General features: G+C 42.6%; 1 protein-coding gene across 3 annotated transcripts in view; it reads right to left on the reverse strand.

Moving 5' to 3' along the window:
- The window catches only part of rgs11 (regulator of G protein signaling 11), a 67,366-nt gene that overhangs the window by 10,769 nt on the left and 30,057 nt on the right, over positions 1-26,540 (reverse strand). For 2 of the 3 annotated variants that reach the window (XM_090194612.1, XM_090194613.1), the window contains 7 exons: positions 26,250-26,273; positions 26,068-26,129; positions 21,581-21,694; positions 20,559-20,674; positions 19,880-19,967; positions 18,518-18,656; positions 18,179-18,261 (listed from right to left, as the gene is read on the reverse strand). In XM_090194612.1, coding sequence (XP_090050738.1) covers positions 18,179-18,261; positions 18,518-18,656; positions 19,880-19,967; positions 20,559-20,674; positions 21,581-21,694; positions 26,068-26,129; positions 26,250-26,273 — 626 coding nt within the window. Of the gene's footprint in view, positions 1-18,178; positions 18,262-18,517; positions 18,657-19,879; positions 19,968-20,558; positions 20,675-21,580; positions 21,695-26,067; positions 26,130-26,249; positions 26,279-26,540 lie in introns of all 3 variants that reach the window. The other variant, XM_090194611.1, reaches the window with a different exon arrangement.

The raw sequence follows: 26,540 nt of genomic DNA on the forward strand, positions 1-26,540 counted from the left end.
ATGTAGGCCCTGACAGCTTTATGTAGGCCCTGACAGCTTTATGTAGGCCCTAACAGCTTTATGTAGGCCCTTACAGCTTTATGTAGGCCCTGAAAGCTTTGTGTAAGCCCTGACAGCTTTATGTAGGCCCTAACAGCTTTATGTAGGCCCTGACAGCTTTATGTAGGCCCTGACAGCTTTATGTAGGCCCTGACAGCTTTATGTAGGCCCTAACAGCCTTATGTAGGCCCTGACAGCTTTATGTAGGCCCTGACAGCTTTATGTAGGCCCTGACAGCTTTATGTAGGCCCTGACAGCTTTATGTAGGCCCTGACAGCCTTATGTAGGCCCTGACAGCTTTATGTAGGCCCTGGCAGCTTTATGTAGGCCCTGACAGCTTTATGTAGGCCCTGACAGCTTTATGTAGGCCCTGACAGCTTTATGTAGGCCCTGGCAGCTTTATGTAGGCCCTGACAGCTTTATGTAGGCCCTGACAGCTTTATGTAGGCCCTAACAGCTTTATGTAGGCCCTTACAGCTTTATGTAGGCCCTGAAAGCTTTGTGTAAGCCCTGACAGCTTTATGTAGGCCCTGACAGCTTTATGTAGGACCTGACAGCTTTATGTAGGCCCTGACAGCTTTATGTAGGCCCTGACAGCTTTATGTAGGCCCTAACAGCTTTATGTAGGCCCTTACAGCTTTATGTAGGCCCTGAAAGCTTTGTGTAAGCCCTGACAGCTTTATGTAGGCCCTGACAGCTTTATGTAGGACCTGACAGCTTCATGCAGGCCCTGACAGCTTTATGTAGGCCCCGACAGCTTTATGTAGGCCCTGACAGATTTATGTAGGCCCTGACAGCTTTATGTAGGCCCTGACATCTTTATGTAGACCCCCTGACAGCTTTGTGTAGGCCCTGACAGCTTTATGTAGGCCCTGACAGCTTTATGTAGGCCCTGACAGCTTTATGTAGGCCCTGGCAGCTTTATGTAGGCCCTGACAGCTTTATGTAGGCCCTGACAGCTTTATGTAGGCTCTAACAGCTTTGTGTAGGCTCTAACAGCTTTATGTAGTCCCTATCAACTTTATTTAGGCCCTAACAGCTTTATGTAGGCCCTGACAGCTTTATGTAGGCCCTGACAGCTTTATGTAGGCCCTGACAGCTTTATGTAGGCCCTGACAGGTTTATGTAGGCCCTAACAGCTTTGTGTAAGCCCTGACAGCTTTATGTAGGCCCTGACAGCTTTATGTAGACCCTGACAGCCTTATGTAGGCCCTGACAGCTTTATGTAGGCCCTGGCAGCTTTATGTAGGCCCTGACAGCTTTATGTAGGCCCTGACAGCTTTATGTAGGCCCTGACAGCCTTATGTAGGCCCTGACAGCTTTATGTAGGCCCTGGCAGCTTTATGTAGGCCCTGACAGCTTTATGTAGGCCCTGACAGCTTTATGTAGGCCCTGACAGCTTTATGTAGGCTCTAACAGCTTTGTGTAGGCTCTAACAGCTTTATGTAGTGCCTATCATCTTTATGTAGTCCCTATCAACTTTATTTAGGCCCTAACAGCTTTATGTAGGCCCTGACAGCTTTATGTAGGCCCTGACAGCTTTATGTAGGCCCTGACAGCTTTATGTAGGCCCTGACAGGTTTATGTAGGCCCTAACAGCTTTGTGTAAGCCCTGACAGCTTTATGTAGGCCCTAACAGCCTTATGTAGGCCCTGACAGCTTTATGTAGGCCCTGACAGCTTTATGTAGGCCCTGGCAGCTTTATGTAGGCCCTGACAGCTTTATGTAGGCCCTAACAGCCTTATGTAGGCCCCGACAGCTTTATGTAGGCCCTGACAGCTTTATGTAGGCCCTAACAGCTTTATGTAGGCCCTGACAGCTTTATGTAGGCCCTGATAGCTTTATGTAGGCCCTGACAGCTTTATGTAGGCCCTGACAGGTTTATGTAGGCCCTAACAGCTTTGTGTAAGCCCTGACAGCTTTATGTAGGCCCTAACAGCCTTATGTAGGCCCTGACAGCTTTATGTAGGCCCTGACAGCTTTATGTAGGCCCTGACAGCCTTATGTAGGCCCTGACAGCTTTATGTAGGCCCTGGCAGCTTTATGTAGGCCCTGACAGCTTTATGTAGGCCCTGACAGCTTTATGTAGGCCCTGACAGCTTTATGTAGGCTCTAACAGCTTTGTGTAGGCTCTAACAGCTTTATGTAGTGCCTATCATCTTTATGTAGTCCCTATCAACTTTATTTAGGCCCTAAAAAGCTTTATGTAGGCCCTACCAGCTTTATGTAGGACCCCTGACAGCTTTATGTAGGCCCTAACAGCTTTATGTAGGCCCTGACAGCTTTATGTAGGCCCTGACAGCTTTATGTAGGCCCTGACAGCTTTATGTAGGCCCTAACAGCTTTATGTAGGCCCTAGCAGCTTTATGTAGGCCCTAACAGCTTTATGTAGGCCCTGACAGCTTTATGTAGGCCCTGACAGCTTTATGTAGGCTCTAACAGCTTTATGTAGGCTCTAACAGCTTTATGTAGTCCCTAACAGCTTTATGTATTCCCTATCAGCTTTATGTAGGCCCTAAAAAGCTTTATGTAGGCCCTAACAGCTTTATGTAGGACCCCCGACAGCTTTATGTAGGCCCTGACAGCTTTATGTAGGCCCTGACAGCTTTATATAGGCCCTGACAGCTTTATGTAGGCCCTGACAGCTTTATGTAGGCCCTAACAGCTTTATGTAGGCCCTAACAGCTTTATGTAGGCCCTGACAGCTTTATGTAGGCCCTGACAGCTTTATGTAGGCCCTGACAGCTTTATGTAGGCCCTAACAGCTTTATGTAGGCCCTAGCAGCTTTATGTAGGCCCTAACAGCTTTATGTAGGCCCTGACAGCTTTATGTAGGCCCTGACAGCTTTATGTAGGCTCTAACAGCTTTATGTAGGCTCTAACAGCTTTATGTAGTCCCTAACAGCTTTATGTATTCCCTATCAGCTTTATGTAGGCCCTAAAAAGCTTTATGTAGGCCCTAACAGCTTTATGTAGGACCCCCGACAGCTTTATGTAGGCCCTGACAGCTTTATGTAGGCCCTGACAGCTTTATATAGGCCCTGACAGCTTTATGTAGGCCCTGACAGCTTTATGTAGGCCCTAACAGCTTTATGTAGGCCCTAACAGCTTTGTGTAAGCCCTGACAGCTTTATGTAGGCCCTAACAGCCTTATGTAGGCCCTGACAGCCTTATGTAGGCCCTGACAGCTTTATGTAGGCCCTGACAGCTTTATGTAGGACCTGACAGCTTTATGTAGGCCCTGACAGCTTTATGTAGGACCTGACAGCTTCATGTAGGCCCTGACAGCTTTATGTAGGCCCCGACAGCTTTATGTAGGCCCTGACAGCTTTATGTAGGCCCTGACAGCTTTATGTAGGCCCTGACATCTTTATGTAGACCCCCTGACAGCTTTGTGTAGGCCCTGACAGCTTTATGTAGGCCCTGACAGCTTTATGTAGGCCCTGACAGCTTTATGTAGGCCCTGACAGCTTTATGTAGGCCCTAACAGCTTTATGTAGGCCCTTACAGCTTTATGTAGGCCCTGAAAGCTTTGTGTAAGCCCTGACAGCTTTATGTAGGCCCTGACAGCTTTATGTAGGACCTGACAGCTTCATGTAGGCCCTGACAGCTTTATGTAGGCCCCGACAGCTTTATGTAGGCCCTGACAGCTTTATGTAGGCCCTGACAGCTTTATGTAGGCCCCGACAGCTTTATGTAGGCCCTGACAGCTTTATGTAGGCCCTGACAGCTTTATGTAGGCCCTGACATCTTTATGTAGACCCCCTGACAGCTTTGTGTAGGCCCTGACAGCTTTATGTAGGCCCTGACTGTCATGTATTGTCATGTTGTGTCTTTCTGTCCTTTCCTTTCACCCTGTCTCCCTCTGCTGGTCGTATTAGGTTACCTTTTCTCCCCCGCTTTCCCCCAGCTGTTCCTTGTCTCCTCTTGACTACCTCGTCACCCCTTCTCCCACCTGTTCCCCTTTTCCCTCTGATTAGTCCCCTATATCTCTCTCTGTTTTTGTTCCTGTCCTTGTCGGATTCTTGTTTGTTGTGTTTCATGCCTGAGCCAGACTATCGTCATGTTTGCTGTAACCTTGTCCTGTCCTGTCGGAATCTGCCGGTCTATCTGAGCCTACCACAGTTTGGTTATTAAAGAAGCTCTGTTTAAGTTAGTTCGCTTTTGGGTCCTCATTCACTCACCGTAACACTGACAGCTTTATGTAGGCCCTGACAGCTTTATGTAGGCCCTGACAGCTTTATGTAGGCCCTAACAGCTTTATGTAGGCCCTTACAGCTTTATGTAGGCCCTGAAAGCTTTGTGTAAGCCCTGACAGCTTTATGTAGGCCCTAACAGCTTTATGTAGGCCCTGACAGCTTTATGTAGGCCCTGACAGCTTTATGTAGGCCCTGACAGCTTTATGTAGGCCCTAACAGCCTTATGTAGGCCCTGACAGCTTTATGTAGGCCCTGACAGCTTTATGTAGGCCCTGACAGCTTTATGTAGGCCCTGACAGCCTTATGTAGGCCCTGACAGCTTTATATAGGCCCTGGCAGCTTTATGTAGGCCCTGACAGCTTTATGTAGGCCCTGACAGCTTTATGTAGGCCCTGACAGCTTTATGTAGGCCCTGGCAGCTTTATGTAGGCCCTGACAGCTTTATGTAGGCCCTGACAGCTTTATGTAGGCCCTAACAGCTTTATGTAGGCCCTTACAGCTTTATGTAGGCCCTGAAAGCTTTGTGTAAGCCCTGACAGCTTTATATAGGCCCTGACAGCTTTATGTAGGACCTGACAGCTTCATGCAGGCCCTGACAGCTTTATGTAGGCCCCGACAGCTTTATGTAGGCCCTGACAGCTTTATGTAGGCCCTGACAGCTTTATGTAGGCCCTGACATCTTTATGTAGACCCCCTGACAGCTTTGTGTAGGCCCTGACAGCTTTATGTAGGCCCTGACAGCTTTATGTAGGCCCTGACAGCTTTATGTAGGCCCTGACAGCTTTATGTAGGCCCTAACAGCTTTATGTAGGCCCTTACAGCTTTATGTAGGCCCTGACAGCTTTGTGTAAGCCCTGACAGCTTTATGTAGGCCCTAACAGCTTTATGTATGCCCTGACAGCTTTATGTAGGCCCTGACAGCTTTATGTAGGCCCTGACAGCTTTATGTAGGCCCTAACAGCCTTATGTAGGCCCTGACAGCTTTATGTAGGCTCTGACAGCTTTATGTAGGCCCTGACAGCTTTATGTAGGCCCTGACAGCTTTATGTAGACCCTGACAGCCTTATGTAGGCCCTGACAGCTTTATGTAGGCCCTGGCAGCTTTATGTAGGCCCTGACAGCTTTATGTAGGCCCTGACAGCTTTATGTATGCCCTGACAGCTTTATGTAGGCCCTGACAGCCTTTGTAGGCCCTGACAGCTTTATGTAGGCCCTGGCAGCTTTATGTAGGCCCTGACAGCTTTATGTAGGCCCTGACAGCTTTATGTAGGCCCTGACAGCTTTATGTAGGCTCTAACAGCTTTGTGTAGGCTCTAACAGCTTTATGTAGTGCCTATCATCTTTATGTAGTCCCTATCAACTTTATTTAGGCCCTAACAGCTTTATGTAGGCCCTGACAGCTTTATGTAGGCCCTGACAGCTTTATGTAGGCCCTGACAGCTTTATGTAGGCCCTGACAGGTTTATGTAGGCCCTAACAGCTTTGTGTAAGCCCTGACAGCTTTATGTAGGCCCTGACAGCTTTATGTAGACCCTGACAGCCTTATGTAGGCCCTGACAGCTTTATGTAGGCCCTGGCAGCTTTATGTAGGCCCTGACAGCTTTATGTAGGCCCTGACAGCTTTATGTAGGCCCTGACAGCTTTATGTAGGCCCTGACAGCTTTATGTAGGCCCTGACAGCTTTATGTATGCCCTGACAGCTTTATGTAGGCCCTGACAGCCTTTTGTAGGCCCTGACAGCTTTATGTAGGCCCTGGCAGCTTTATGTAGGCCCTGACAGCTTTATGTAGGCCCTGACAGCTTTATGTAGGCCCTGACAGCTTTATGTAGGCTCTAACAGCTTTGTGTAGGCTCTAACAGCTTTATGTAGTGCCTATCATCTTTATGTAGTCCCTATCAACTTTATTTAGGCCCTAACAGCTTTATGTAGGCCCTGACAGCTTTATGTAGGCCCTGACAGCTTTATGTAGGCCCTGACAGCTTTATGTAGGCCCTGACAGGTTTATGTAGGCCCTAACAGCTTTGTGTAAGCCCTGACAGCTTTATGTAGGCCCTGACAGCTTTATGTAGACCCTGACAGCCTTATGTAGGCCCTGACAGCTTTATGTAGGCCCTGGCAGCTTTATGTAGGCCCTGACAGCTTTATGTAGGCCCTGACAGCTTTATGTAGGCCCTGACAGCTTTATGTAGGCCCTGACAGCCTTATGTAGGCCCTGACAGCTTTATGTAGGCCCTGGCAGCTTTATGTAGGCCCTGACAGCTTTATGTAGGCCCTGACAGCTTTATGTAGGCCCTGACAGCTTTATGTAGGCTCTAACAGCTTTGTGTAGGCTCTAACAGCTTTATGTAGTGCCTATCATCTTTATGTAGTCCCTATCAACTTTATTTAGGCCCTAACAGCTTTATGTAGGCCCTGACAGCTTTATGTAGGCCCTGACAGCTTTATGTAGGCCCTGACAGCTTTATGTAGGCCCTGACAGGTTTATGTAGGCCCTAACAGCTTTGTGTAAGCCCTGACAGCTTTATGTAGGCCCTAACAGCCTTATGTAGGCCCTGACAGCTTTATGTAGGCCCTGACAGCTTTATGTAGGCCCTGGCAGCTTTATGTAGGCCCTGACAGCTTTATGTAGGCCCTAACAGCCTTATGTAGGCCCCGACAGCTTTATGTAGGCCCTGACAGCTTTATGTAGGCCCTAACAGCTTTATGTAGGCCCTGACAGCTTTATGTAGGCCCTGATAGCTTTATGTAGGCCCTGACAGCTTTATGTAGGCCCTGACAGGTTTATGTAGGCCCTAACAGCTTTGTGTAAGCCCTGACAGCTTTATGTAGGCCCTAACAGCCTTATGTAGGCCCTGACAGCTTTATGTAGGCCCTGACAGCTTTATGTAGGCCCTGACAGCCTTATGTAGGCCCTGACAGCTTTATGTAGGCCCTGGCAGCTTTATGTAGGCCCTGACAGCTTTATGTAGGCCCTGACAGCTTTATGTAGGCCCTGACAGCTTTATGTAGGCTCTAACAGCTTTGTGTAGGCTCTAACAGCTTTATGTAGTGCCTATCATCTTTATGTAGTCCCTATCAACTTTATTTAGGCCCTAAAAAGCTTTATGTGGGCCCTACCAGCTTTATGTAGGACCCCTGACAGCTTTATGTAGGCCCTAACAGCTTTATGTAGGCCCTGACAGCTTTATGTAGGCCCTGACAGCTTTATGTAGGCCCTGACAGCTTTATGTAGGCCCTGACAGGTTTATGTAGGCCCTAACAGCTTTGTGTAAGCCCTGACAGCTTTATGTAGGCCCTAACAGCCTTATGTAGGCCCTGACAGCTTTATGTAGGCCCTGACAGCTTTATGTAGGCCCTGGCAGCTTTATGTAGGCCCTGACAGCTTTATGTAGGCCCTAACAGCCTTATGTAGGCCCCGACAGCTTTATGTAGGCCCTGACAGCTTTATGTAGGCCCTAACAGCTTTATGTAGGCCCTGACAGCTTTATGTAGGCCCTGACAGCTTTATGTAGGCCCTGACAGCTTTATGTAGGCCCTGACAGCCTTATGTAGGCCCTAACAGCTTTGTGTAAGCCCTGGCAGCTTTATGTAGGCCCTAACAGCCTTATGTAGGCCCTGACAGCTTTATGTAGGCCCTGACAGCTTTATGTAGGCCCTGGCAGCTTTATGTAGGCCCTGACAGCTTTATGTAGGACCCCTGACAGCTTTATGTAGGCCCTAACAGCTTTATGTAGGCCCTGACATAATTATATAGACCCTGACAGCTCTATGTAGGCCCTGACAGCTTTATGTAGGCCCTGACTGCTTTATGTAGGCCCTAACAGCCTTATGTAGGCCCTGACAGCTTTATGTAGGCCCTGACAGCTTTATGTAGGCCCTGACAGCTTTATGTAGGCCCTAACAGCTTTATGTAGGCCCTTACAGCTTTATGTAGGCCCTGACAGCTTTGTGTAAGCCCTGACAGCTTTATGTAGGCCCTAACAGCTTTATGTAGGCCCCGACAGCTTTATGTAGGCCCTGACAGCTTTATGTAGGCCCTAACAGCTTTATGTAGGCCCTGACAGCTTTATGTAGGCCCTGATAGCTTTATGTAGGCCCTGACAGCTTTATGTAGGCCCTGACAGGTTTATGTAGGCCCTAACAGCTTTGTGTAAGCCCTGACAGCTTTATGTAGGCCCTAACAGCCTTATGTAGGCCCTGACAGCTTTATGTAGGCCCTGACAGCTTTATGTAGGCCCTGACAGCCTTATGTAGGCCCTGACAGCTTTATGTAGGCCCTGGCAGCTTTATGTAGGCCCTGACAGCTTTATGTAGGCCCTGACAGCTTTATGTAGGCCCTGACAGCTTTATGTAGGCTCTAACAGCTTTGTGTAGGCTCTAACAGCTTTATGTAGTGCCTATCATCTTTATGTAGTCCCTATCAACTTTATTTAGGCCCTAAAAAGCTTTATGTAGGCCCTACCAGCTTTATGTAGGACCCCTGACAGCTTTATGTAGGCCCTAACAGCTTTATGTAGGCCCTGACAGCTTTATGTAGGCCCTGACAGCTTTATGTAGGCCCTGACAGCTTTATGTAGGCCCTGACAGGTTTATGTAGGCCCTAACAGCTTTGTGTAAGCCCTGACAGCTTTATGTAGGCCCTAACAGCCTTATGTAGGCCCTGACAGCTTTATGTAGGCCCTGACAGCTTTATGTAGGCCCTGGCAGCTTTATGTAGGCCCTGACAGCTTTATGTAGGCCCTAACAGCCTTATGTAGGCCCCGACAGCTTTATGTAGGCCCTGACAGCTTTATGTAGGCCCTAACAGCTTTATGTAGGCCCTGACAGCTTTATGTAGGCCCTGACAGCTTTATGTAGGCCCTGACAGCTTTATGTAGGCCCTGACAGCCTTATGTAGGCCCTAACAGCTTTGTGTAAGCCCTGGCAGCTTTATGTAGGCCCTAACAGCCTTATGTAGGCCCTGACAGCTTTATGTAGGCCCTGACAGCTTTATGTAGGCCCTGGCAGCTTTATGTAGGCCCTGACAGCTTTATGTAGGACCCCTGACAGCTTTATGTAGGCCCTAACAGCTTTATGTAGGCCCTGACATAATTATATAGACCCTGACAGCTCTATGTAGGCCCTGACAGCTTTATGTAGGCCCTGACTGCTTTATGTAGGCCCTAACAGCCTTATGTAGGCCCTGACAGCTTTATGTAGGCCCTGACAGCTTTATGTAGGCCCTGACAGCTTTATGTAGGCCCTAACAGCTTTATGTAGGCCCTTACAGCTTTATGTAGGCCCTGACAGCTTTGTGTAAGCCCTGACAGCTTTATGTAGGCCCTAACAGCTTTATGTAGGCCCTGACAGATTTATGTAGGCCCTGACAGCTTTATGTAGGCCCTGGCAGCTTTATGTAGGCCCTGACAGCTTTATGTAGGCCCTAACAGCCTTATGTAGGCCCTGACAGCTTTATGTAGGCCCTGACAGCTTTATGTAGGCCCTGGCAGCTTTATGTAGGCCCTGACAGCTTTATGTAGGCCCTAACAGCCTTATGTAGGCCCTGACAGCTTTATGTAGGCCCTGGCAGGTTTATGTAGGCCCTAACAGCTTTGTGTAAGCCCTGACAGCTTTATGTAGGCCCTAACAGCCTTATGTAGGCCCTGACAGCTTTATGTAGGCCCTGACAGCTTTATGTAGGCCCTGGGAGCTTTATGTAGGCCCTGACAGCTTTATGTAGGCCCTAACAGCCTTATGTAGGCCCCGACAGCTTTATGTAGGCCCTGACAGCTTTATGTAGGCCCTAACAGCTTTATGTAGGCCCTGACAGCTTTATGTAGGCCCTGACAGCTTTATGTAGGCCCTGACAGCTTTATGTAGGCCCTGACAGCTTTATGTAGGCCCTAACAGCTTTGTGTAAGCCCTGGCAGCTTTATGTAGGCCCTAACAGCCTTATGTAGGCCCTGACAGCTTTATGTAGGCCCTGACAGCTTTATGTAGGCCCTGGCAGCTTTATGTAGGCCCTGACAGCTTTATGTAGGACCCCTGACAGCTTTATGTAGGCCCTAACAGCTTTATGTAGGCCCTGACATAATTATATAGACCCTGACAGCTCTATGTAGGCCCTGACAGCTTTATGTAGGCCCTGACTGCTTTATGTAGGCCCTAACAGCCTTATGTAGGCCCTGACAGCTTTATGTAGGCCCTGACAGCTTTATGTAGGCCCTGACAGCTTTATGTAGGCCCTAACAGCTTTATGTAGGCCCTTACAGCTTTATGTAGGCCCTGACAGCTTTGTGTAAGCCCTGACAGCTTTATGTAGGCCCTAACAGCTTTATGTAGGCCCTGACAGATTTATGTAGGCCCTGACAGCTTTATGTAGGCCCTGGCAGCTTTATGTAGGCCCTGACAGCTTTATGTAGGCCCTAACAGCCTTATGTAGGCCCTGACAGCTTTATGTAGGCCCTGACAGCTTTATGTAGGCCCTGACAGCTTTATGTAGGCCCTGACAGCTTTATGTAGGCCCTGACAGCCTTATGTAGGCCCTGACAGCTTTATGTAGGCCCTGGCAGCTTTATGTAGGCCCTGACAGCTTTATGTAGGCCCTAGCATCTTTATGTAGGCCCTGACAGCTTTATGTAGGCCCTGACAACTTTATGTAGGCCCTAACAGCTTTATGTAGGCCCTGACCAGGTGATTCCAGCTTTCACCTGGATTCCCCTGGTCATTCTGTTTCAGCTTTCACCTGGATTCACCTGCTCAGTCTGTGTCAGTGAAAACGCAGGTGTTCCTAATGTTTTGAACACACACTGTATATTGTAATGCTATATATATATATATATTTACGAGTGTATATATTGTAATGCAGCATATCTTGAGGAGTATATATTGTATTGTAGTATATTGCAGAGTTTATATTGAGGAGTATATATTTGAAGAGTATATACTTAATATTTATTGAGTATATTTTGAGTTGTATAGATTGTAATTGAGTATATATTGAATATATATTCAGGAGTATATATTTGATGAGTATATATTGTGATTGAGTGTATATTAACTATATATCTGTCACGTTCTGACCTTTATTTCCTTTGTTTTGTCATTATTTAGTATGGTCAGGGCGTGAGTTGGGGTGGGCAGTCTATGTTTGTTTTTCTATGATTTTGGGGATTTCTATGTTTCGGCCTAGTATGGTTCTCAATCAGAGGCAGGTGTCATTAGTTGTCTCTGATTGAGAATCATACTTAGGTAGCCTGGGTTTCACTGTTTGTTCGTGGGTGATTGTCTATGTTAGTTGCTTGTGTCAGCACAGTTCTCATTATAGCTACATGGTCGTTATTTCATTTATTGTTTTGTGTAGTTTGTATTCAGTGTTCAGTGCTTTCTTTTATTAAAAAATCATCATGAACACATACCACGCTGCATTTTGGTCCGCTTCATACGACGATCGTGACAATATCCAGGAGTATATATTGTAATTGAGTATATATTGAATATATATTCAGGAGTATATATTGCAGTGTAGTATATATTGAATATATATTCAGGAGTTTATGTTGCAGTGTAGTATATATTGACTATATATCCAGGAGTATATATTGTAATTGAGTATATATTGACTATATATCCAGGAGTATATATTGTAATTGAGTATATATTGAATATATATTCAGGAGTATATATTGCAGTGTAGTATATCTTGACTATATAGTCTTGAGTATATATTGTAATTGAGTATATATTGAATATATATTCAGGAGTATATTACAGTGTAGTATATTGAATATATATTCAGGAGTATATATTGCAGTGTAGTATATATTGAATATATATTCAGGAGTATATTGCAGTGTAGTATATATTGAATATATATTCAGGAGTATATTGCAGTGTAGTATATATTGAATATATATCAGGAGTATATATTGCAGTGTAGTGTACATATCAGGAGTATATATTGCAGTGTAGTATATATTGAGTATATATCCAGGAGTATATATTGAGTATATATTGCAGTGTAGTATATATTGAGTATATATTCAGGAGTATATATTGAGTATATATTCAGGAGTATATATTGGGTATATATATTGCAGTGTAGTATATATTGAGTATATATTCAGGAGTATATATTGCAGTGTAGTATATATTGACTATATATCCAGGAGTATATATTGCAGTGTAGTATATATTGTGTATATATTCAGGAGTATATATTGCAGTGTAGTATATATTGAGTGTATATTCAGGAGTATATATTGCAGTGTAGTATATATCGAGTATATATTCAGGAGTATATATAGCAGTGTAGTATATATTGAATATATATTCAGGAGTATATATTGAGTATATGTCCAGGAGTATATATTGAGTATATATTGCAGTGTAGTATATATTGAATATATATTCAGGAGTATATTGCAGTGTAGTATATATTGAATATATATTCAGGAGTATATTGCAGTTTAGTATATATTGAGTATATATTCAGGAGTATATATTGCAGTGTAGTATATATTGAGTATATATTCAGGAGTATATATTGCAGTGTAGTATATATTGAGTATATATTCAGGAGTATATATTGCAGTGTAGTATATATTGAGTATACATCAGGAGTATATATTGCAGTGTAGTGTATATATCAGGAGTATATATTGCAGTGTAGTATATATTGAGTATATATCCAGGAGTATATATTGAGTATATATTGCAGTGTAGTATATATTGAGTATATATTCAGGAGTATATATTGAGTATATATTCAGGAGTATATATTGGGTATATATATTGCAGTTTAGTATATATTGAGTATATATTCAGGAGTATATATTGCAGTGTAGTATATATTGACTATATATCCAGGAGTATATATTGCAGTGTAGTATATATTGAGTATATATTCAGGAGTATATATTGCAGTGTAGTATATATTGAGTATATATTCAGGAGTATATATTGCAGTGTAGTATATATCGAGTATATATTCAGGAGTATATATAGCAGTGTAGTATATATTGAATATATATTCAGGAGTATATATTGAGTATATGTCCAGGAGTATATATTGAGTATATATTGCAGTGTGGTATATATTGAGTATATATTCAGGAGTATATATTGAGTATATATTCAGGAGTTTATATTGAGTATATATTGCAGTGTAGTATATATTGAGTATATATTCAGGAGTATATATTGCAGTGTAGTATATATTGAGTATATATTCAGGAGTATATATTGCAGTGTAGTATATATTGAGTATATATTCAGGAGTATATATTGCAGTGTAGTATATATTGAGTACATTCGGAAAGTATTCGGACCCATTGACTTTTTCCACACTTTGTTAAATTACAGATTAAATTTAAAAACAATCCTCAGCAACACAATGTTACATTACAGTCTCATTCCAAAATCCAAAACAGCAACCTACACACAGTACCCACAAAGTGAAAACAGGATTTTAGAATATTTGGTTGTTGATGAAAAAACAGAAATACCTTATTTACATAAGTATTCATCATAATAACTGTCATACCTCGTCATAATAACTGGCATATCTCATCATAATAACTGCCATACCTCATCACAATAACTGTCATACCTCATCATAATAACTGTTATACCTCATCATAATAACTGTCATACCTCATCATAATAACTGTCATATTTACATAAGCATTCAGATCCTTTGCTTTGAGACTCTCAGGTGCATCCTGTTTCCATTGATCATCCTTGAGATGTTTCTACAACTTGATTACAGTCCACCTGTGGTAAAGTCAATCTACCTGTCTATATACAGTGGGGCAACAAGGTATTTAGTCAGCCACCAATTGTGCAACACTTCCCACTTAAAAAGATGAGAAGCCTGTAATTTTCATCATAGGTACACTTCAACTATGACAGACAAAATGAGGAAAAAAATCCAGAAAATCACATTGTAGGATTTGTTATGAACTTATTTGCAAATTATGGTAGAAAATAACTATAGCCTGCGTCTGTAATGGGTCTGCAGTCAAACGACCACCCCTCATCACTGTCAAGCGCTCCCTAAAACACTTCAGCGAGCAGGGCCTTTCTAATCGGCCAGGGTATCCTGGAAGGATAATGACCTCATTCCAACAGTAGCATTGAATAGGCCCCGCGATATGCAACTGTTCAGGGAAGTTAGCAACCAATATACCCAGGCAGTTAGGTAGGCAAAGGCTAGCTTTTTCAAACAGAAATTTGCATCCTGTAGCACAAACTTGAAAAAGTTCTGGGACACTGTAAAGTCCATGGAGAATAAGAGGACCTCCTCCCAGCTGCCCACTGCACTGAGGATAGGAAACACTGTCACCACCGATAAATCCATGATAATTTAGAATATCAATAAGCATTTTTTCTAAGGCTGGCCATGCTTTTCACCGCTACCATGGTCAACAGTTCCTCCCCCTACAGCATCTTGCCCAAGCCTCCCCATTTCTCCTTCACCCAAATCCAGATTGCTGATGTTCTGAAAGAGCTGCAAAATCTGGAACCCTACAAATCAGCTGGGCTAGACAATCTGGACCCTCTCTTTCGAAAATTATCCGCCACAATTGTTGCAACCCCTATTACTAGCCTGTTCAACCTCTCTTTTATATAGTCTGAGATCCCCAAAGATTGGAAAGCTGCCGCAGTCATCCCCCTCTTCAAAGGGGGAGACACTCTAGACCCAAACTGTTACAGATCCATATCCATCCTACCCTGCCTTTCTAAGGTCTCCGAAAGCAAAGTTAACATACAGATCACAGACCATTTCGAATCCCACCGTACCTTCTCCGCTATGCAATCTGGTTTCAGAGCTGGTCATGGGTGCACCTCATTCACACTCAAGGTCCTAAACGATATCATAACCGCCATTGATAAAAGACAATACTGTGCAGCCGTCTTCATCAACCTGGTCAAGGCTTTCGACTCTGTCAATCACCGCATTCTTATCGGCAGACTCAACAGCCTTGGTTTCTCAAATGACTGCCTCACCTGGTTCACTAACTACTTCTCAGATAGAGTTCAGTATGTCAAATTGGAGGGCCTGTTGTCCAGACCTCTGTCAGTCTCTAGGGGTGCCACAGGGTTCAATTCTCGGGCAGACTATTCTCTGTATACATCAATGATGTTGCTCTTGCTGCTGGTGAGTCTCTGATCCACCTCTATGCAGACGACACCATTCTGTATACTTCTTGCACTTCTTTGGACACCGTGTTACCTAACTTCCAGACGAGCTTCAATGCCATACAACACTCCTTCCGTGGCCTCCAACTACTCTTAAATGCAAGTAAAACTAAATGCATGCTCTTCAACTGATCGCTGCCCGCACCTGAACGCCAGTCTAGCATCGCTCTGTACGGTTCTGACCTAGAAAATGTGAACAACTGCAAATATCTAGGTGTCTGGTTAGGCTGTAAACTCTCTTTCCAGACTCATATTAAGCATCTCCAATCCAAAATTAAATCTAGAATCGGCTTCCTATTTCGCAACAAAGCATCCTTCACTCATGCTGTTAACATACCCTCGTAAAATTGACTATCCTGCCGATCCTTGACTTCGGTGATGTCATTTACAAAACAGTCTCTAACACTCTACTCAGCAAATTGGATGCAGTCTATCACAGTGCTATCCGTTTTGTCACCAATGCCCCATATACTACCCACCATTGCGACCTGCATGCTCTCATTGGCTGGCCCTCGCTTCATTTTCGTCGCCAATCCCACTGACTCCAGGTCATCTATACGTTTTTGCTAGGTAAAGCCCCGCCTTATCTCAGCTCACTGGTCACCATAGCAACACCCACCCATTGCACGTGCTCCAGCAGGAATATTTCACTGGTCACCCCCAAAGCCAATTCCTCATTTGGCCGCCTTTCCTTCCAGTTCTCTGCTGCCAATGACTGGAATGAATTGCAAAAATCTTTAAAAAAAAAAAATCTCCACTAAAGCTGGAGACCCATATCTCCCTCACTAACTTTAAGCATCAGCTGCCAGAGCAGCTTATAGATCATTGAACCTGTACATAGCCCATCTGTAAATAGCCCACCCAACTACCTCATCCCCATATTGTTGTTTTATTTTTTGCTCCTTTGTACCCCAGTATCTCTACTTGCACAATCATCTTCTGCACATCTATCACTCCAGTGTTTAATTGCTAAATTGTAATTATTTTGCCACTTTGGCCTATTTATTGCCTTACCTCCCTAATCTTACCTCATTTGCACACACTGTATTTACACTTTTCTATTGTGTTATTGACTGTACTTTTGTTTATTCCATGTGTAACTCTGTGTTGTTGTTTGTGTCGCACTGCTTTGCTTTATCTTGGCCAGGTCGCAGTTGTAAATGAGAACTTGTTCTCAACTGGCCTACCTGGTTAAATAAAGGGGAAATAAATTAAATAAAAGATTGAACTCTTTGGCCTGAATGTCAAGCGTCACGTCTGGAGAAAGCCTGGAACCATCTCTACGGGGAAGCATGGTGGTGGCAGCATCATGCTGTGGGGATATTTTTCAGTGGCAGGGACTAGTCAGAATCCCGGGGAAAGATGAACGGAGCAAAGTACAGGGAGCTCCTTGATGAAAATCTGCTCCAGAGCGCTCAGGACCTTCGCCCCCAGTCTAATGTTTACCTTCCAACAGGACAACGACCCTAAGCATACAAGCCAAGACAACGCAGGAGTGGCTTTGGGACAAGTCTCTGAATGTCCTTGATGGCCCAGCCAGAGCCTGGACCCGATTGAACATCTCTGGAGAGACCTGAAATTATCTTTGCAGCGACGCTCCCCATCCAAATTGACAGAGCTTGAGAGGATCTGCAGAGAAGAATGTGAGAAACTCCCCAAATACAGGTGTCCCAAGCTTGTAGCGTCATACCCAAGAAGACTCAAGGCTGTAATTGCTGCCAAAGGTGCTTCAACAAAGTACTGAGTAAAGGCTCTGAATACTAAAATAAATGTGATATTTCCAATTTTTTTCTTATAAATTAGCAAAAATGCTTAAAAACTTGTTTCTGCCTTTTTATTATGGCGTACTGTTTGTAGATTGATGAGGAAAAAAACAGTTGAATCAATTTTAGAATAAGGCTCTAACCTAACAAAATGTGGAAAAAGGCAAGGGGTCTGACTACTTTCCAAAGGCACTGTACATTGTAATGTAGTATATTGGGGAGTATATATTTAAGCAATAAGGCCCAAGGAGGTGTGGTATATGGCCAACATACCACAGCTAAGGGATGTTCTCATGAGAAACACGGAGTGCCTGGACACAGCCCTTAGCCGTGTTATATTGGCCATATTTGACATGTATAATGAGGTGTATATATTGTAATATAGTTTATTCGGGAGGTTGTATTGGAGAGTATATATTGTAATGTAGTATATTGAGGAGTATATATTGTAATGTAGTATATTGAGGAGTATATACTGTAATGTAGTATTTTGAGGAGTCTATATTGTAATGTAGTATATTGAGAAGTACATATTTTAATGTAGTATATTGAGGAGTATATATTGTAGTATATTGAGGAGTATATATTTTAATAAAGTATATTGAGGAGTATATATTGTAATGTAGTATATTGAGAAGTATATATTTTAATGTATTATATTGAGAAGTATATATAGTGTAATGTAGTATATTGAGGAGTATGTATTGTAATGTAGTATATTAAGAAGTATTAATTTTAATGTAGTATATATTTTAAAGTAGTATATTGAGAAATATATATTGTAATGTAGTATATTGAAGGGTATATATAGTAATGTAGTATATTGAGGAGTATATATTGTAATGTAATATATTGAGGAATATCTATTGTAATGTAGTATATTGAGAAGTATATATTGTAATGCAGTATTTTGAGGAGTATATATTGTGTTGTAGTATATTGAAGATTATACATTGTAATGTAGTATATATTGTAATGTAAAATTTCCTGAGTACCTCTTCTTGGTCTCCTGGGGAACGATGGCTTTGGCCAGCATGTTCTTATACAGCTCAGACTTCAGATACCTGGGGTAGGAGTCCTACAAATCAGAGGTTTGAGGTTAGATACCTAGGGTAGGAGTCCTAGAGGTTAGAGGTTAGATTCCTGGGGTAGGAGTACTAGAGGTTAGAGGTTAGATACATGGGGTAGGAGTCCTAGAGGTTAGAGGTTAGATTCCTGGGGTAGGAGTACTAGAGGTTAGAGGTCAGATACCTGGGGTAGGAGTACTAGAGAGGTTACGGTTTACAGTTCAGGGGTTAGAGGTCAGGGTTCAGGTGTTTGAGGTCATGGGTTACCTTCTTCATGAGGAAGTAGATGTGCATCTGGGCGTCGTCCATAATGAAGCGATGAGGTCGTTTGATTCCCTCCAGTGTTCTCTCCATGGTCTTACTATCGATGTTCACCCAGCGAGCTGCCCCAGGGGCCAGAAAGTTCCTACACACACACACAGATCATAATACCAAATACTCAGATCACAGTACCACATCACTCAGTCATAATACCACATCACTCAGTCATAATACCACATCACTAAGTACCACATCACTCAGTCATAATACCACATCACTCAGTCATAATACCACATCACTCAGTACCACATCACTCAGTACCACATCACCCAGTCATAATACCACATCACTCAGTCATAATACCACATCACTCAGTACCACATCACTCAGTCATAATACCACATCACTCAGTACCACATCACTCAGTACCACATCACTCAGTCATGGTACCACATCACTCAGTCATAATACCACATCACTCAGCACCGTATCACTCAGTACCACATCACTCAGTCATAGTACCACATCACTCAGTACCACATCACTTAGTAATAATACCACATCACTCAGTACCACCTCACTCAGTACCACATCACTCAGTCATAATACCACATCACTCAGTCATAGTACCATATCACTCAGTACCACATCACTCAGTCATAGTACCACATCACTCAGTACCACATCACCCAGTCATAGTACCACATCACTCAGTACCACATCACTCAGTCATAGTACCACATCACTCAGTACCACATCACCCAGTCATAGTACCACATCACTCAGTACCACATCACTCAGTCATAATACCACATCACTCAGTCATAATACCACATCACTCAGTCATAATAACACATCACTCAGTACCACATCACTCAGTACCACATCACTCAGTACCATATCACTCAGTACCACATCACTCAGTCATAGTATCACATCACTCAGTAATAATACCACATCACCCAGTACCACATCACTCAGTCATAGTACCACATCACTCAGTACCACATCACTCAGTACCACATCACTCAGTAATAATACCACATCACTCAGTACCACATCACTCAGTACCACATCTCTCAGTATCACATCACTCAGTCATAATACCACATCACTCAGTACCACATCACTCAGTCATAATACCACATAACACAGTATCACATCACTCAGTACCACATCACTCAGTACGTCGATCTTTCCTCAATAAAGCAGCTATCAGTCAAATCACTGAAAGTTAGAAAATGGTGTTGGTTTTACTCCATGGGTAGACCTGTTTGTGCTTGTCTGTGTGTCTGTGTGTGTGTGTGTGTGTGCGTGTGTGTGTGCGTGTGTGTGTGTGCGTGTGTGTGTGTGTGTGTGTAAACCTACTTGTAAACCTCCTCTACTTTCAGGATGATCTTGGAGCTCTCTCCATGTCTCAGGTCCTCACAGGCCACCCAAAAACACAGGTTCTCCGCTGAAACACACACACACACACACACACACACACACACACACACACACACACACACACACACACACACACACACGCACACACACGTGACTAGAGAACTAACCTAGAGATCACTTTGGATGAAGATATCTTCCTGACATCAGAACAGAGATCACTAACCTCCGTTTGGATGAAGATATCTTCCTGACATCAGAACAGAGATCACTAACCTCCGTTTGGATGAAGATATCTTCCTGACATCAGAACAGAGATCACTAACCTCCGTTTGGATGAAGATATCTTCCTGACATCAGAACAGAGATCACTAACCTCCGTTTGGATGAAGATATCTTCCTGACATCAGAACAGAGATGACTAACCTCCGTTTGGATGAAGATATCTTCCTGACATCAGAACAGAGTTCACTAACCTCCGTTTGGATGAAGAGATGAAGAACTGGAATATCAATATTGACTGGAATCTGGCTGAACAGAGATAATATACATCCGGCTGGTTTCTATCAGCAGGACAGAACGGCAGAGCTCAATGGGGGAGGTGTGTGTGTGTGTTTGTGGTGTGTGTGTGTGTGTTGTGTGTGTGTGTGTGGTGTTTCACCACTGAATTCTTTCTCCAGGTAGATCATAAACTCTCGTCTTCCCATCGAGTCGTTCAGAAGTTCCATGAAGCTGAAACTCCAGCGCTCCACTCTCAACCTGGTTGGAGTGCCCACCCTGCGCACACACACACACACACACACACACACACACACAGACCACACACACACACACACACACAGACCACACACACACACACACACACACACACACACACACACACACACACACAGACCACACACACACACACACACACACACACACACACACACACAGACCACACACACACACACACACATAGACCACACACACACACACACACACAGACCACACACACACACACACACAGACCACACACACATACCACACACACACACACACACAGAACACACACACACACACACACAGACCACACACACATACCACACACACACACACACACAGAACACACACAACACATGCACGAATAAACACACATGTTTTAAGTGTTAGTTGTGTCTGTGTAGGTTTTTGTGTGTGTCTGTTTATGTGTCTGTGTTGGTGTGTGTGTGTGTGTCTGTTGGTGTGTGTGTGTGTTTGTTGGCGTGTGTGTGTCTGTGTTGGCGTGTGTGTTGTGTGTCTGTGTTGGCGTGTGTGTGTCTGTGTTGGCGTGTGTGTGTGTTTGTGTCTGTGTTGGCGTTTGTGGTGTGTGTGTGTGTTGGCATGTGTGTGTCTGTGTTGGCGTGTGTGTGTGTGTCTGTGTTGGCGTGTGTGGTGTGGTGTGTGTGTGTGTTGGCATGTGTGTGTCTGTGTTGGCGTGTGCGGTGTGTGTGTGTGTGTGTTGGCGTGTGTGTGTGTGTTTGTGTGTTGGTGAGTGTGTGTGTGTGTGTGTGTGTGTGTGTGTGTTTGTGTGTGTGTGTGTGTGTGTGTGTGTGTGTGTTGGCGTGTGTTTGTGTGTTGGTGAGTGTGTGTGTGTGTTGGTGGGTGTGTGTGTGTGTGTGTTGGCGTGTGTGTGTGTGGTGTGGTGTATGTGTGTGTGTTTACATGTCAGTGTTGATGGTCCAGTGTGCGGTGTCGTCAGAGATCCAGGGGTTGCTAGGGAGACAGCCTGACATGATGGGGTCATGGTGGAGGTACTGCTCACTGTACTTCATGAAGCTACACACACACACACACAGACAGACACACACACAGACAGACACGCACACAAACACACACACAGACACACACACACACAGACACACACACACACACACCCTGTTAGCATCAATCTGCCTGAGGAGACATCCATTAGAGGCTCATAGAGACATAGAGAGAGTGTGTGTGTGTGAGAGAGAGAGAGAGAGAGAGAGAGAGAGAGAGAGAGAGAGAGAGAGAGAGAGAGAGTGTGTGTGTGTGTCTGTGTGTGTATTTGTGAGTGTATATGTGTGTGTGAGAATGTGTGTATGAGTGTGTGTTTACATGTGTGTGTGAGAAGGTGTGTCTGTGTGTATATGTGTGTGTGAGAATGTGTGTATGAGTGTGTGTTTATATGTGTGTTTGAGTATGTGTGTATGAGTGTGTATTTGTGAGTGTGAGAATGTGTGTCTGTGTGTGTGTTTATATGTGTGTTTGAGTATGTGTCTGTGTGTGTGACAATGTGTGTATGAGTGTGTTTATATGTGTGCTTCTGTGTGTGTGAGAATGTGTGTGTGACTGTGTATATGTGTGTGCGAGTGTGTGTGTATGAGTGTGTGTTTATATGTGTGTGTATGAGTGTGTGTTTATATGTGTGTGTGTGTATGAGTGTGTTTATATGTGTGTGTGGGTGTGTTTATATTATTGTGTTTATGTGTGTGTGAGTGCTACCAGCATTAGACAGTCAAATTTTCTCAAACATCAAATTTCAACGTGTTTAGTGTTAAGTTCAGGCATGAAATCTGAATGGTTACGGTTAGGTATTAACTGAATGGTTAAGGTTAGTTATTAACTGAATGGTTAAGGTTAGGTATTAACTGAATGGTAAAGTTAGGTATTAAGGTTAGGTATTAGCGGAATGGTTAAGGTTAGATATCAAGGTTAGGTATTAACTGACTGGTTAAGGTTAGGTATTAACTGTATGGTTAAGGTTAGGTATTAACTGAATGGTTAAGGTTAGGCATTAACTGAATGGTTAAGGTTAGGTATTAAGGTTAGGAAGTAACTGAATGGTTAAGGTTAGGTATTAAGTTTAGGCATGAACTGAATGGTTAAGGTTAGGTATTAAGGATAGGTGTTAACTGAATGGTTAAGGTTAGATATTAAGGATAGGTATTAACTGAATGGTTAAGGTTAGGTATTAAGTTTAGGTATTAACTGAATAGTTAAGGTTAGGTATTAAGGTTAGGTATGAACTGAATGGTTAAGGCTAGTTATTAACTGAATGGTTAAAGTTAGGCATTAACTGAATGGTTATGGTTAGGTATTAAGTTTAGTTATTAACTGAACGGTTAAGGTTAGGTATTAAGGTTAGGTATGAACTGACTGGTTAAGGTTAGGTATTAAATGAATGGTTAAGGTTAGGTATTAAATGAATGGTTAAGGTTAGGTATTAACTGAATGGTTAAGGTTAGGTATTAACTGAATGGCTAAGGTTAGGTGTTCACTGCATGGTTAAGGTTAGGTATTACGGTTAGGTATTAACTGAACGGTTAAGGTTAGGTATTAACTGACTGGTTAAGGTTAGGTATTAACTGAATGGTTAAGGTTAGGTATTAAGGTCAGGTATTAACTGAATGGTTAAGGTTAGGTATTAAGGTTAGGTATTAACTGACTGGTTAAGGTTAGGTATTATCTGAATGGTTAAGTTAGGTATTAAGGTTAGATATTATCTTAATGGTTAAGGTTAGATATCAAGGTTAGGTATTAACTGCATGGTTAAGGTTAGATATTAACTGCATGGTTAAGGTTAGGTATTAAGTTTAGGTATTAACTGAATGGTTAAGGTTAGGTTTTAACTGAATGGTTAAGGTTAGGTATGAACTGAATGGTTAAGGTTAGATATTAAGGTTAGGTATTAACTGAATGGTTAAGATTAGGTATTAAGGTTAGGTATTAACTGAAAAGTTAAGGTTAGATATTAAGGTTAGGTATTATCTGAATGGTTAAGGTTAGGTATTAACTGCATGGTTAAGGTTAGGTATTAACTGAATGGTTAAGGTTAGATATTGAGGTTAGTTATTAACTGAATGGTTAAGGTTAGGTATTAACTGAATGGTAAAGTTAGGTATTAAGGTTAGGTATTAGCGGAATGGTTAAGGTTAGATATCAAGGTTAGGTATTAACTGCATGGTTAAGGTTAGATATTAACTGCATGGTTAAGGTTAGGTATTAAGGTTAGGTATTAACTGCATGGTTAAGGTTAGGTATTAACTGAATGGTTAAGATTATGTTTTAACTGAATAGTTAAGGTTAGGTATGAACTGAATGGTTAAGGTTAGATATTAAGGTTAGGTATTAACTGAATGGTTAAGGTTAGGTATTAACTGCATGGTTAAGGTTAGGCATTAACTGAATGGTTAAGGTTAGGTATGAACTGAATGGTTAAGGTTAGATATTGAGGTTAGTTATTAACTGAATGGTTAAGGTTAGGTATTAACTGAATGGTTAAGGTTAGATATTAAGATTAGGTATTAACTGAATGGTTAAGGTTAGGTATTAACTGAATGGTTAAGGTTAGGTATTAACTGAATGATTAAGGTTAGGTATTAACTTACTGGTTAAGTTTAGGTATTAACTGAATGGTTAAGGTTAGGTATTAACTGAATGGTGAAGGTTAGGTATTAAGGTTAGGTATTAACTGAATGGTTAAGTTTAGGTATTAACTGCATGGTTAAGGTTAGGTATTAAGGTTAGGTATTAACTGACTGGTTAAGTTTAGGTATTAACTGAATGGTTAAGGTTAGGTATTAACTGAATGGTTAAGGTTAGGTATTAAGGTTAGGTATTAACTGAATGGTTGAGGTTAGATATTAAGGTTAGGTATTAACCGACTGGTTAAGGTTAGGTATTAAGGTTAGGTATGAACTGAATGGTTAAGGTTAGATATTAAGGTTAGGTATTAACTGAATGGTTAAGGTTAGATATTAAGTTTAGGTATTAACTGAATGGTTAAGGTTAGGTATTAACTGACTGGTTAAGGTTAGTTATTAAGGTTAGGTATTAACTGAATGGTTAAGGTTAGGTATTAACTGAATGGTTAAGGTTAGGTATTAAGGTTAGGTGTTAACTGAATGGTTAAGGTTAGGTATTAAGGTTAGGTATTAACTGAATGGTTAAGTTTAGGTATTAACTGCATGGTTAAGGTTAGGTATTAACTGACTGGTTAAGTTTAGGTATTAACTGAATGGTTAAGGTTAGGTATTAACTGAATGGTTAAGGTTAGGGATTAAGGTTAGGTATTAACTGAATGGTTATGGTTAGATATTACGGTTAGGTATTAACTGAATGGTTAAGGTTAGATATTAAGGTTAGGTATTAACTGACTGGTTAAGGTTAGGTATTAAGGTTAGGTATGAACTGAATGGTTAAGGTTAGATATTAAGGTTAGGTATGAACTGAATGGTTAAGGTTAGATATTAAGGTTAGGTATTAACTGAATGGTTAAGGTTAGGTATTAACTGACTGGTTAAGGTTAGTTATTAAGGTTAGGTATTAACTGAATGGTTAAGGTTAGGTATTAACTGAATGGTTAAGGTTAGGTATTAAGGTTTGGTATTAACTGAATGGTTAAGGTTAGGTATTAACTGAATGGTTAAGGTTAGGTATTAACTGACTGGTTAAGTTTAGGTATTAACTGAATGGTTAAGGTTAGGTATTAACTGACTGGTTAAGGTTAGGTTTTAACTGAATGTTTAAGGTTAGGTATTAACTGAATGGTTAAGGTTAGGTATTAAGGCTAGGTATTAACTGACTGGTTAAGGTTAGGTATTAACTGAATGGTTAAGGTTAGGTATTAACTGAATGGTTAAGGTTAGGTATTAACTGAATGGTTAAGGTTAGGTATTAAGGTTAGGTATTAACTGAATGGTTAAGGTTAGGTGTTAAGGTCAGGTATTAACTGAATGGTTAAGGTTAGGTATTAAGGTTAGGTATTAACTGAATGGTTAAGGTTAGGTGTTAAGGTCAGGTATTAACTGACTGGTCAAGGTTAGGGTTAGATATTAAGGTTTGGGATTTCACATCACTCTGTCTTTAAACTAAAATATCAAAAACAACTTTCTATTGCTGGATTTAAGCTTGCAATCTTTGGAATCAGAGGCAAATGCTTATGTCTACCATCCCCATCCCAACACCCAAACCTACTTGAAGGTAACATAATGGTTAAGGTTAGGAATTAACAAGCACACTATCCACCATCCCCGTCCCAACACCCTAGAAACACCCAAACCTACTTGAAGGTAACAGCCCCCCTAGTGGCCGGTTTCACGTCATCCCCCAACATCCTCTGACATGGATGGACATCAAATACCAACTTGTATCACGGGTGACCAAGCTGTGTTTTTGTAACATACCTCTCAAGACAGATGGAGGACTTGACACGGTTTCTCCCCAGAGCTCTTCTACTGTGTTCAATCTGTAACCATCAAACACACAAACACACACAAACACACACACACATACACAAACACGGTCAGAAGAATGTTTGTTTGTTATACAGTATTAGAAACAGTATTTGTTATGTTGAGATGTTTACCTCTCTCTTGTAGTGGTCAGCGTTCTGGTCTGGATTGAGGAGGAGGAGGAGTAAGTGGTAGGAGGAGGAGGAAACAGTGAGAGGAGGAGGAGACAGTGAGAGGAGGAGGATGAGACAGTGAGAGGAGGAGGAGGAGACAGTGAGAGGAGGAGGAGGAAACAGGGGGAGGAGGAAGAGACAGTGAGAGGACGAGGAGGAGACAGTGAGAGGAGGAAGAGGAGACATTTAGAGGTGAGAGGAGACAGTGAGGAGGGGGAGGAGGGAGAGGAGGAGGAGGGGGAGAGAGTCTAG

This window comes from Oncorhynchus mykiss, chromosome 13, assembly GCF_057628025.1.
Source record: "Oncorhynchus mykiss isolate SJ-2025 chromosome 13, ASM5762802v1, whole genome shotgun sequence".
NCBI lineage: Eukaryota > Metazoa > Chordata > Actinopteri > Salmoniformes > Salmonidae > Oncorhynchus > Oncorhynchus mykiss.